Source organism: Nanorana parkeri, unplaced genomic scaffold, assembly GCF_000935625.1.
Source record: "Nanorana parkeri isolate BGI_ZX_2015 unplaced genomic scaffold, ASM93562v1 scaffold400, whole genome shotgun sequence".
Taxonomy (NCBI): domain Eukaryota; kingdom Metazoa; phylum Chordata; class Amphibia; order Anura; family Dicroglossidae; genus Nanorana; species Nanorana parkeri.
This window is the reverse complement of record NW_017306668.1, coordinates 542,679-555,941: the sequence shown is the minus strand read 5'-3', so window position 1 is coordinate 555,941 and position 13,263 is coordinate 542,679. Positions and strand designations below refer to the sequence as shown.

The 13,263-nt window shown below is 38.8% G+C and overlaps 1 protein-coding gene across 1 annotated transcript in view; it reads right to left on the bottom strand.

The window, feature by feature from the left end:
- Positions 1-13,263, bottom strand: part of PDE1A (phosphodiesterase 1A) — a 154,394-nt gene that overhangs the window by 49,778 nt on the left and 91,353 nt on the right. Inside the window, exons 2-4 of the mRNA XM_018559510.1 lie at positions 9,329-9,442; positions 5,810-5,992; positions 4,144-4,210 (exon numbers count right to left, since the gene is read on the bottom strand). Of these exons, the coding sequence (XP_018415012.1) occupies positions 4,144-4,210; positions 5,810-5,992; positions 9,329-9,442 (364 nt within the window). The remainder of the gene's footprint in view (positions 1-4,143; positions 4,211-5,809; positions 5,993-9,328; positions 9,443-13,263) is intronic.

Genomic DNA, 13,263 nt, shown 5'->3' with positions numbered 1-13,263 from the left:
GCACCTCCGAACAAAGAAGTACCATGAGCGCTTCCACCCAATCAGCTTTGGTATGGGCATTCCCTGCCCTGCAGCTGCATGAAAACAATGGGATGCTTGAGCTGATGTCATTTGCGTAATAAATGCATATAGCCATATAAGGTCAGTGATGCCACTGCATCCTGCCCCTTTGCTTATGTCAAACTGCAGGCTGGAAATTCCCCACCAGCAGCTGATTGGGTGGCACGGGAGAAGCATCCCTCTGTGCTTGGGAGGGGCTCCATCTGTGGTTCGGAGGAACCCAGGTTTGAACCCAGTTCAGTCCAAACCTCAGCTCATCTGTCAGTATGGCACAAAAATGTTTTATGTAATAAAAAAATCTCAGGTTAGTTTTAAGTTAATAAACAATGTTCACTACTATGTGTATTATTGTTGTTCTTATTGTTCTTTGTTGTAGTCACCATCATAACAATCACACTTATTAAAAAGATCCCTTTTGTTATTGCAGTTCTTCTATACTGTTCTATACAGCGTCAAATCAGCTACATTTACAAAGTACACTATCCATATTTACATTTACATTTAGCCAGATGATGCTATAGCTTTGATCTGCCAGATCAATCAAATGTATTAAGCACTATGTAGTGTGAGTGCTTAGGGGTCTATTCACTAAGCTGCCGTAGGCAGCCGAGTGAATGACCGACCTGAACACTGTTCGGCTATTCACTTCAGGCTGGTACGGCTGATTTCAGCCATACATCGGCTGAAATCAGCCGTACATCGGCTGAAATCAGCCGTACATCGGCTTGCTTCGACGCTAACTAGCATTGTACCCGCCCTCTGCTGATGGACCTGATGGAGAACTGCAGCAGAGGGCGGGTACAATGCTAGTTTACTATTGGCTATTGCACATTGAAATAGCCAATAGGAATGTATCAATGCATTCCAACGGGAAATTTGTTTAAATTTTTTTTCTGATACGGCTCTGTGTCGGAATAAAAAAAAAAAAAAGAAACAGCAGTGTTTTTCTCCTTGGCGGCCGGGAGTGGGAGACTCCCGGAGCGCCAGGGAGAGTTTGCTGTTTGGAGATCAGTGTCCCTGTTAGCAGGTAACCAGGAACGCTGATCTCTCTGCATGTGGCCGGATCCACTACTGATTCTACTGAACCAAAGGGGTCCTGGGGCCGAAGCTAGCCAAAGGATCGGCCGAAGCTACAGCTAAATCCTTCGGTAGCTTCGTGAATAGACCCCTTAGTGTAGTGTATTCAAATTATATTCCTGTAGTTTCTTTTGTTTGCTATGAACATCCAGATCTTTCCTCTATCTGATGGGCAAATGCAACACTCTGGTGTGGAACAGGCCAAATATTAGTGACCCTTAGAAGGGGGGGAAACTAATAATTTCTATTGCTGATAAGCTAACGCTCATCTAGAGTTTGTTATTGGATGCCCTATTTATTGATCTAAATCTTCAACTTCCTAAAATTCCAAAACAAAATTATGGAACCTCATTTAGGGTGTAGACTCAGGGTAAGCACGTCTAAACAATATGAACTGTATCAGTTACAAGGTTTTACTTGCTACAGAAATGATCCATTCTCCTTTAATGTTGATATAAGCATACCAAACAATTTCTTTTGTGACAACTTGTTTGGCAACTGTGCACGTTCTTCTAATATAATCTAATTTACTAATGTAATTACTATTGGCAATGAAAGGAGTTCTTCCATTAGAGACACTTTTCTGCAAAATGCTCTGCTACCCAAAGAACCTAATACAATCTTCAGAATCCAACACTCTCAAGAGTGTAGGATTCCTGGCCCTCAGTTCCCTACTAGTGGATTCTGTTATCTGTCAGGGTCCTAAAGTAAACCTTTATATTCAGTAAAGATATAAATATAAAGACAGATCCTGATCCATTGTTTACAATGTGTTCTGCCTATAATGGCATGGATCTCAAAATGTATTTTGAGTGCAGTTTCATGTACATTTAACTGTATTATAAATATATACCCAATAGGTGTAAATGGAGCCTAAGATTTATTTCCATTGGCTATGTCAGGTGGGGAGATGAAATCCCCAATTGCCAACATAGCCCAGGAATATAGAAAGCATGATGGCAGTTCAACCTAACAACATCTTCCCAAAACTTGAAGTGTCTTCCTACCATGCTATAGAACTGACTTTATGTTATATGACTCTTTAAATGAACACAAAAATCATAGCTTGATCATTATTTCCATTATGGAGGTGAAGGAGGTTCTCTCTTAAACTAAATCATAAATGGTTGTCCAGAAAATAGGTCACCTAAACAGAAGACAGGTAGCTGAAACAGCCAATTGCAAAACAGTAAGGCGAAGAGTGTTCCGATATTAGTAAATATTCTGGATGTAAATGGTTGACAATGAATAAGTTGTTTCTCTCTCCAGAGACAATTTACTAGGATGCAAGAGAAGATTGCCGCTGAATGAAGATATTATTTAACTCTCTTGCTTTCACTCACCATCTGTTGCTGAACTTTAAGTCCCAGTTTACTTTGACAGAAAAATAGGAATCTGTTGGTAGCATGTGTCTTTTGTATGCTACTCTATTTTTAGTGTTTCACTAACTATAACATACTATATATTGCTGCTGTCCAACTAAACTCTTCTTGTGTGTGTGACTCTACTACCAACTGCTAATCTGTTTCAGCCAGAAGATTGCAGAGAAACAGTAAAGAAGTTTATGTCGTCAACTATTATTAGCAATGGGGTCTCCAATGAACTGCTGTGTTAACATGCTTTAATTTTCATCTTACATAACTAACAGTCACTAGCATATTAGAATGTTCCTAACACTGATGCAAACAGAAACTAAGGGGGTTAGCCAAAGGCAGCCGAGTGAATAACCGAGCCCAAGTGAAGTGAGCCAAACGCTGTTCAGCTATTCACTGCAAGCCTCGTACGGCTGATTTCAGCCGTACATCAGCTAAAATCAGCCGTACATCGGTTGCCTTCGTTCAGCCGAACATGCTCTGGATGTTCAGCTGAGCCGAAGTGCGGAAGGAGTTCGACTCATCCAACATCTGGATCGGCTGAGCCGAAGCTCCGGCAGCTCACTCGCTGCCGTTCACCCCATTCTCATAGGGGCTGAACGGCAGTAAGGGAATAGCCGAATGCTGCCAAGCGGCATTCGGCTCGGCTATTCTGCTCGGTACCTCCGAGGTAGTGAGCAGAATAGAAAAAAAATTAAATGAATGAAAAAAAAGTTGAAAAATTATTTTAGAAATGTAAAAAAATAGGAAAATTACAAAAAAATGTTAAAAACCCCCCCCCCCCAAAAAAGAAGCACAGATGCACGCCAAGCCGACTGCACGCGACTAACTCCTGCTGCATAATGAAGCATCTGACAGATGCTGGCAATATAAAAACAATTGGGCGGAGCTAGCGGTGACATCATCGCTTGCTCTGCCCAACTGTTTCCTATTGGCTGGCACCTGCCAAAGTTTTCAAGCAGGTCCTGGCCAATAAATAACAACTGGGTAGATACGGCTGTGATGTCATGGCCGGCTATGCCCAGTTGTTATTGTTTAATGACAGATCAGCGTCCCCAGGTCCCATCCCCATTAGGGGATGCTGATCTGTCATTACAGCTGGGCGGAGCCAGCCGTGAGATCACGGCTGGCTCCGCCCAGCTGTCATTTGTGTGGAGATCCACGTTTCTCCACGCTTCGCCTGTCACTACTGCTCAGCCCAGCCAAAGCATATGGGTTCGGCTGCTGTAGGGCTATAGTGAATATCTAAAGGCGGCCAAAGTGAGCCAAAGGATCAGCCAAAGCTACGACTGGAGCCTTCGGCTCATTAGTGAATAACCCCCTAAATATATAAAAACACGTAATGGTAACTGATGTAATGGTAAGGTGACCCCAGCAATAGCAATGGTACACTGCCCAGTCTACCCACAATGTTTAGAATTTACAATTTTTGCTGCAGGTAGCAAAACCATCTGGCTGACCTTTGATATTGTGGACAAGTGTCCTCATACTGGTTCATAGACAATGATGTCAATGTGAGGCTGGTGTTGGACAGAAATTCAATGCAATTTGGAAAGTCCTCTTGAATTCCTACAGTACAACATGCCTAAACTTTTACAGAGGAAAATATCACAGACGTATTTACTTAATTTACCTTTAAACATGCTATCACTGTTGAGGGATATGTAAGACCAGCCATATTGGACGATCTTCTGTACATCCTAAAAAAAAGAGAAAATTATTAAAATACTTTTAATATTATGAATTAATAAAGGTGAAGTTTGTAGTTGTACAGTCACAATGACCAGCAAACATGGTTCAGGAGGTCAGTTTACTTGGTTACTAAAAGTCTTTCCACCACATGTAATAGAGTAGCATTGAAGTTTCAAACTTTTTTCAATAATGAATCCAGATTAAACAAATATACATTGCCCAGTAAAGTATATCTTTAGATTTTTGCCCAGGCACTTACAGTGGGAGGAGCAGGGGAGTGTCTTGCCTTGCTGTGTCTGTGTGTTTGTAAAGATACACACAGCTTACTAGGACATACAAGGGTGGCTCTATAGGACCCTGTAAGCGAAAGGAGCCACCCTAAAACAGGATGTTAGGGCCAGTGTTCAGGGGACCAGCTGATTCTGCAGAAAACTAAAACTTTGAAACATCAAGGAGCAGCATCAATGTAAGTAATTTCATCAACATTTAAAATAGGTTAAAAACCTTTTCACTTTTAATATCACTTTAAGGCAAACGTGTTGCCAAATCATACCGTATATACACTGAGTGGCCAGATTATTATGACCACCTGACGTTTGTAGGCAAATTAGCTATAATTAGCTATAATTTTACGCTGAAGTTGCTAGAGGGCCAGACCATTATAAATAGGGAAGCAGGTTGTTTACCACAACAGTAGAAGTGATTTTTTTCTGAAGATACGGGTAAACAACGCGATTTAACAGCCTTTGAATGTGGGATGATTGTTGGCGCTCGGAGGCATGGAGCGAGTATCAGCAAAACAGCAGAATTCGTTGTTCAATGTTGTTCAAATGTTCAAGAGCAGCTGTTCTTAAAGTGTTTAAAGACTGGACTGTCAGCCGAAAATCTGGGTCTGAACGTGCGAATTGTGGCCATCAGCGACTAGTCAATGTGACTGGTACAAGACAACAGAAGGGCAACAGTGCAGTGTCAGATTCCTCGTATCACCTTTCAACATCTCATGGAGTCACGAGGCAGCCCAACGAAGTCATCTCGTGGAGTCATCTCGTGGCCCAACAAAGTACTGATGGGGTGGTCATAATAAACTGGCCACTCAGTGTATAGCGAGCTAAGCTGATCTGTCATTAGAAGCTTTAGAAATGATTGTTTAGAGTTCTTCTTTAAACTTAGTCAGTCAAGTCAACTAGCCAAACAATGATCTGTATAATTTAAACTGTAAATTAAATTAAAGTATGCCCTATGAGTTATTACACTGGGGGATTACCTTATTAAAATAACTGAAACTAGCTTGGGAGCAATTAGATTTTCGCTGCAGCATTTTATCATGCATATTTTTGTTTAACAATTAACTACTGTTAAATTATATTGGGGGAATCCAATAAAGCCAGTTTTTGGTAGCTTTACCGACACTTGCGACAGATTCAGGTAGTTCCTGATAGCACCACTTTAAGAATCTGTCACTATGGCTGCAACAAATTAAAAAAATAATTACCAGGATCATGTTTTTTCAAACTAGTTTCACTTGTATTTGTGTTAGTCAGTGCATAAAAATGTTGTCGTGTCTGTTTTGTCGCTGAGCATTAAAACAGAAAACATTTATAGCTCACCTTTCAACAAATATTCCAGCTTGAACTGCATGGACGATACTCCGAAACTTTGGTTTTTCTTCAGGCCTCCTTCTCCTCATTCCCATTTTCCTTGTGAAGGTAGATGCCAACCAGTCTCTCACCTCCAACGGAACCGAGTCTGTGTGGATGTCAGAGAGCTCATCCTCTGTATCCAATAGGCGCCTAAATTTTTTGGTATAAATAACATACTATGAAATGTTTATCATAAGGTGCTTGACATCAACATGAATGAATATCCCATACAGAAGTCATGTTTTTAATTAAGCAAGCCTTTATAATTAATTAATAATATGATTTTTGGTTTTTTTAAAGTATAATTTATTTCCCAGCCTCACAATGAGAACAGGGAGAGTAAAAGAAAAAAAAAGACAGCACACAAAAAATAATCAAATACACTGCAAAAGGGAAAAAACACTGATGTGCAAACACTAAATAAAACAAAGTAAACTAGCCTAAATACACAAAAACCCAACCAAAATCTGACTTTTCCAGAAACAGTCAATTCCCTAGCACAGCCTTCTCCCTTCTTGCATGTCTCTCCTTTTCTGGGAATGTCTGTTTACTGTCTATGCTGATCCAGCATAACCTTTTTAGTAGACGCAAAGGGGAATACTATAGAAGAGCCTTTCTCAACCAGTGTGCCTCCTGGCTTCCTTAGAAATTTGAAATTTTCACACAGTTTAATGCCTTTGATGAGTAGGGGGCTCCTGATGTGAAAGAGGGGAACTCTGATGTGGAAGTGAGGGACACTGATATCAAACAGTTGGATTCTGAAATGAAAGGAGGGCACTCTTGATGTGAAAGGGGGGCTCCTAATAAGAAAAGGGAGCCCACTTTTTTGTGTTTTTGCATTGGGTCCCCCCCTTAAAATCCACACCAGACCCCTATCTTTAGTAATGTTTTGGTATGGATTTGTAGGGACAACACATCGTTTTCACATTTGTTTACATTTTAGCCTTGAGAGTGCCAGGGTGCCTTGAGATTGTGAATACTTTTAAATGGTGCCATGGCTGAAAAAAGATTGGGAAATGCTGCTACAGAATGTCACTTGATTAACAGTCTACTAGGGCTGCTGACCATATCAAAAGATGGTGGCACTTACCAGCAGTTTTAGGGCTTTTGGATATTTATGCAAGGGAGGCTTTCAAGGTAAATAACATACATAAAATATGCTAAATGCACAAGGGGGGACATGATTTTCATGTATAAAATGTTTACCGGGGATAGTAACATTAGCAGCAAACTTTTTACAATTAACTCGATGACAAGGACGAGAGGCCACCAATTAAAATTGGTGGAGAAAAAATTTCAGCGCAAGGGGCGAAGGGGTTTTTTCTCAGTTAGATCAGTCAGGGTCTGGAACTTGCTGCCACATACTGTGATTTCGGCTGAGAGAGTGAAATAATTCAAGAGGCGATTGGACGATTTCCTCAGGGACCGTAATATACAGTGGTACAAGACCTCTTAAGATTGAGAACACACATGGACCTATACCCACTACACACCATTAGGACCATACACACATACACAAATAGGTTGGACTTGATGGACATGTCTTTATTCAACCTCAAATACTAAGTAACTATGTAACTATGTAACTATGTAACATATAATCTTATGGAAAGATTTTGTTGAAATTAAGGGTCTCTTTAAGCTACCCAAATAAAAGAACAGACTTAACTTTAAGAAACTCTCTTCATTCATGTCTTCCTTTTGAACCTATTGCCTAGTTCTTTTGACCATTACTTTTAGTTTATGACCCTGGATGAGTATAGGGAAGCCGAATGACGACTAATTCTCAAATTATAAAGTCGCAGACACTGTTTTGGCCCATGCAGGCAAACTGCCCTGCCAATATCTTTACCCATCATACTCTTTTGACTCTTGTGAGTTCGTGGTTACAAGGGTTTTCTATTTTTAACAAGCAAGTACAAAATCATTCCATTTATGTGTAATTGCCAAAAGACAAACGTCACTCTGTTTGGGTGCTGCTGATCATCGTGATAACTATAAAACATTTCTTGAAGGATTCTGGAACTCAATAAAGTGGTCTGATTTTTTTTTTCTTGATGCAGCTTAAACCTTGGAAACCTGTTAAAGTTAATTTTCCTTTTAATAACAATGAACATATATTGCTAGGATTAGCTTTATAGGGCCAAGTATCATAGTGAAGATTTTGAATCCAACAATGAACAGGCAACATCACCATGTATGGCTTTTGGACTATTTTAAGACAAGTCTTTCAACAAGGGAAGAGTTTAGGTCATGACTTAAGGAAAAAAAACAGTTTCTGAGATGATTTTTTCCTCATGAATGACCAAGAATAATGTGTCTAATTAAATGACCTGTGGTGCCTAAAAATTGCTTTTGCTATTATCCTAAATTATGTCTACACTCTATTTATATATGGTTTAAATGAATGCACGGACTTAGTCTTAACTGCTTATAATTTAAAGACAATTTAATACAATGAAGTCACAATATGTGACCACCTTTGATAATTACTTGGTGAGAAGTATGTGGCTAATGCAAATGTTTATTAAAAATCTCGATTTTTCATGTTCTAAAATGCAGACACTACAACAGAATTTTAGTTAACTGTCAATCATAGATACTGTACATATTATAGTGGAGGCAAAATGGAAGCTATAATAAGTAAACTGACCCTGGTAACGGTAATTTTTATTTAAAGAAGACCACCCGTTAACCACCCGTTATCTTCCTTTTTATACGCCAAAGAGATGTTAAAATGAGCCCAACAATTTTTATTTGGATTAAATAGGCTCCCAGGCAGTCAACAAAGTAAAAAAAAAAAGTAACAAAGACTTCAATCAAGAGCTGTGCTCTGCAGTTCTTCTTTTTCCCCACGGGACGCCCGACATCATTCAACTGCAAAGACTGAGGACATCCTATGAATGTAATGCATCACATCCCTGTCACCACAGTGCCCTTCATTCATAGTATATTGATGCAGAGAACAGTGCTGAAGTCATCACGTCAACACCACTCTCAGCATGTCCAGGGACCGCACACTGTTGGAGAAGAGGAAGAGGGCCCAGCATGTCATAAGATTGGCCAGGAGATATTGGAACATTAAGTGTATTAAGAGTAAGCATATCATACAAAATTGGTTGTCTCCAAGGGGGGTATCACTTGTGAGGAGATTCAAGTCTGGAGTTGAGCTTTATGTTTCACTATGGTTCTTGAACAACGGATACAAATGGGAAGAGAAGGATCTTTGCTGCTTCATGGTATGAGTAAACTCTTGAGGATAGCACTTTTGAGGTTTGTGTCTCTTCTTTGCAGTACCCACAATAATAACCTAATTCTAGTTCTGTTAGTTGGCATATCCTTAGTTGTGCTGTGGTGGCCAGGCACATGAAAATGAAAGTAAAACCAAGGCATACAGCTTGATTTTGGTGTACCGTGTGCTCCCTTTTTACCCCTGTCCCTTTGGAACCCTTTGGAACCCTTATCATCAAAAAATAAAGTTTTTACCTGGTTTCATCAATGTAAACTGCTTCCAATACAGATGCTGCATATTCAATGTTATTTTTCAGGTCTGATACATTAATATCTCCCTTCTCAAGCTGTTTCACCAAACACCGTAATCTGTAAAAACAAATATATATATATATATTAATATCTATTTTTTAAAATACCATACATTTACTTAACACATTTTATCAAGAACATGCAAGTATGCAAAAAAAGTAAAAGAAATGTAAGATGTTATTTAAACATAGCACTAACATATGTAATATGATCCCAAAGGAAAGTGTTTTCCAGTCTATACAAAGTGAAGTCTGCCTTGTAAATTCAGGTTGAGCGACCAATCAACTTACTTCTTCCATTTACAGAAGCAAAGGAGAAACCTGATTGATCAATATGCACAACAGGTGCTATTTTAGTGCAGGGCAAAATAACTGACAAAATGTAAGCATTTACAAAAAAAAAGAGCAGGTAAAGGCACCTATATACATGAAATGATGGTCAGATATTCAAGTGTTAATAACCTGCCTGCCTAGTAGTAGGCAATCTAACTGAAAACAATATAGGATGTCATTGCTGACTTCACCTTTGGAAAATTCTAATTACCTAGCTATAATGATGACCCAGTGGCTTCATCGCTTTCTGAGTCACTGACCCAGGAAAGTGTACAGACAAGAGCTTCTGTCTATACATGTTGCATACTTCTTAGGGGTATATGGCTCAGAAAGCAATGAAATTAGAGACATGCAGGCAACTAGATTTTTGAGAGGGAAGTTAGCAGTGGCAGCCATTAATCATAGATTTTTGTAAGCCCAACATCAGCTTACACATTTTGTTTGGAATTCTTCACCCCTGAACAAAAAAACTGCAGAGTTCACTGCAGTACTCAGAAAAAGTCTAGCAGCACAATAAATAGGGATGGAATGGGATAGGACTAGTATTTTTTTGTGTATTGTGGAAATGGGCTTCAAGCAATTAGTCCAGGAACATCCTGTACATGCTTGTATTGTCTGAGCGTGCATGTACAGGATGGACAGAGGATGGTCAGACACCCTCAATGCTGGTCTTATCCAGGAAAAACACTGTCTATATTTTTAAAATAATTGGTATTTCCCTGTCTAAAATTGACAAGTAGATTTTTTTTTCCTGAACATATGCATATCCATAGCATTACACAATTTATTATTTCTTTGCACCAGATTGCATGTTCACCTTCTCAGCATTCATTATTTTCATGAGAAAATGAATAATACCAAATGTCAATTTTCCATGCATTTTCATTGAATACCAGTTTGAAATTAGTGATGATGCTATGTATTTCCCAGACTGGCACAGAATAAGTTAATTTTCTTTATATTTTTTTCTTACACTGTCTCCGCTTGTATTCGACCTGGCAATCAAGCCTCTGGCTCACCTGGTCTTGGAGTCTCCTGACGTTAAGGGAGTGAAGGTGGCTAGGTACCGTCAGAAACTATGCTTATTTGTTGATCATGTCCTTCTTTGACTGACTAACCCAGTGGTTTTTATCCCCAACCATATAAAGATTCTATCAGCCTTTGGCATCGTCTCGTGTTTGCATGTTGACCTTGAAGTCCAAGGCCCTCAATGTCTCCTTGTGTCCTTAAACTCTTCTTACTACTCAGCGTTCCTTTGACTTCTCTTCCTGACCAAGTCCTACAACACCCTATATTAGGCCAATTACCCCCCACTTTTCAAACGTCGTTGGACCTCTTAAATACCTGAAACTCCTATAATATCTCTTGGCTGGGTAGGATCGTGGCTGTCAAAATGTCACTCTTATTCTTTTTCTGTATCCCCTGTTATCAATGAACAGGAATCCTCTATGAGTGTTCCTGTTCATTGATAACCTGAGAATATAGTATGTTTACTATAACTACAATTATGAATGAACAGGAGGGGATATAGATCAATTCCCATTCATTCATAATTGAGGATATATTAACCATACCATGTCCTCAATTATCTACAAACACTCAGCGCTGTTACAGCCTCCTGTGACAGCGCTATCTCCTCTCCCACAACGCTCTGCTGATCTGTGATAGGCGGCCGAGCGGTGTGGGAGGAGAGACACCGGCCGCTCACAGCGCTCTTGTTCCGCAGCGCTCGGCCGGCTGTCACACTTTCTCTCCTCCCCACTGGGACACAGAGCAGCACCCAGCGGGGAGGAAAGAAAGCAGGGATGCGCCGATGTATCGGCAGGAAAATGGCACTTTCAGCATTTAGCCAAAAGTGCAATTTTCGGCCGATATGTTTCGGCGGCCGATATATCGGTGCATCCCTAAAAAATAGTGTATGTTTTTGTAACAACACCATATACACAATTAAATAAAGATATGAGTATATGATATGAGATAATAAAGTTATGAGAAAGCTGGTCTTTTTCAATAACCCAATCATATTGAAACAACATATCAAATAATATGGGCATTTTACTACTGTTTCCAAATGAATTTCATGAACTCAAACTGACATGGTAGTGCTCGGACAGGTTACACAATATTTGATTGATTTTGAAAATGTTGTAGAGTGTGGGGTTTATTTTAATTCAATATTTTATGACATTTAGAAAAATATCAATCAATGAAGCTCATACTTCTTGCTGATTGAAGAGCCGTCTGACAATGCAACTATGTAATTTCTAAAGAAAACAATGCTCAAACACACATCCTTGATTACACATCAGTGTATTTACATGTCCTTAACAATCAGGATGCTAAATATTTTCTTTCCCCTAATGTTAAAATATATCTGAACCAAAAACCTATTTTTAGTTTTGGATAGAGTGTGGAAGGGTGAAAACTCCTCTCAGGTTTTTTTTTTCTTTTTTTTCACATTTTCCCTCACTGGGGAGTTTTCTTTCATTTCCTGACTCATAGACACATCAGGAAACAAAATAAATCTTCTATTCGCAAGTATCCGCAGTGAAAGCTTTCCCCTCTCTTTCTGTTCTGGTGACACTTCAAATGTTTGAGTTTTCAGTGATTACCAGGACAAATAGAGAGCGTGAGTCAGCCCATGGAATAAATGTGACAAGGTTAAAAACCCCTTCGCACACCACCTAAAACAAAAAAAAAGCTTTGCATTTAGATACACTTTGAATAATATTGGGAATTATATGCTGTCCATTCATGTATCATCAGCACTGATTTATTCTACCGTAATACTTCAGATAGCTTCTATAATTCATAAGTAACATTTGAACTAGGGAATTAGTGCACAGTATGAGATTCAGCCCCTTAAAAGATTGATCCTAATATTAACCTTTTGATACATCTGCCAGTATTTGCAAAGCAGCATATAAATATTTTAGATTCGTTTTATCATTTATTTATGAATTTCTCTTTTACTCATTTTGTTTCTCAATACTTGTTCAATAATTTGCTAAGCCTACTTTCAGCTTTGGGTTTGCTGCATAGCAGTAGAACTTCTTTGTTATCACTTTAGTACTGAAGAGTCCTTCCAAAGTGCTAAATATTTTTTTGTTTTGGAGATGTGTTGGTTTGGTACGCTGTAACATTTTGCTTTTGTATCCTGTTCTAACATTATGCATCTTTTGCTTTCATTTATATCTAATTTGGTTGGATATGTTTTTATCCAATAGTTTTTTCTTGTTAAAAAGAGTTTAGAACTAGAACATTTCCTTTAATTTCTCCAATTTAATTATGTAATTAGCACATCTCTGGATATTAACTTCAATATAACCAACAAAATATTTATACATGTCATTTTTATGTAACATAGGAGAATGGTAAAGCACAGATATTTGCTTTTCAGTTTAGGAGAGCTTGCTACCTTTTCCAACTGACATGCAATGATCACAAATGTCTTCAGAGTCATTCAACATAACCATAAGGACCTGGATACTCTCTCATATTACCTATTGATTTACTTATTTTTTTATAGTGTATATTATTTTAATT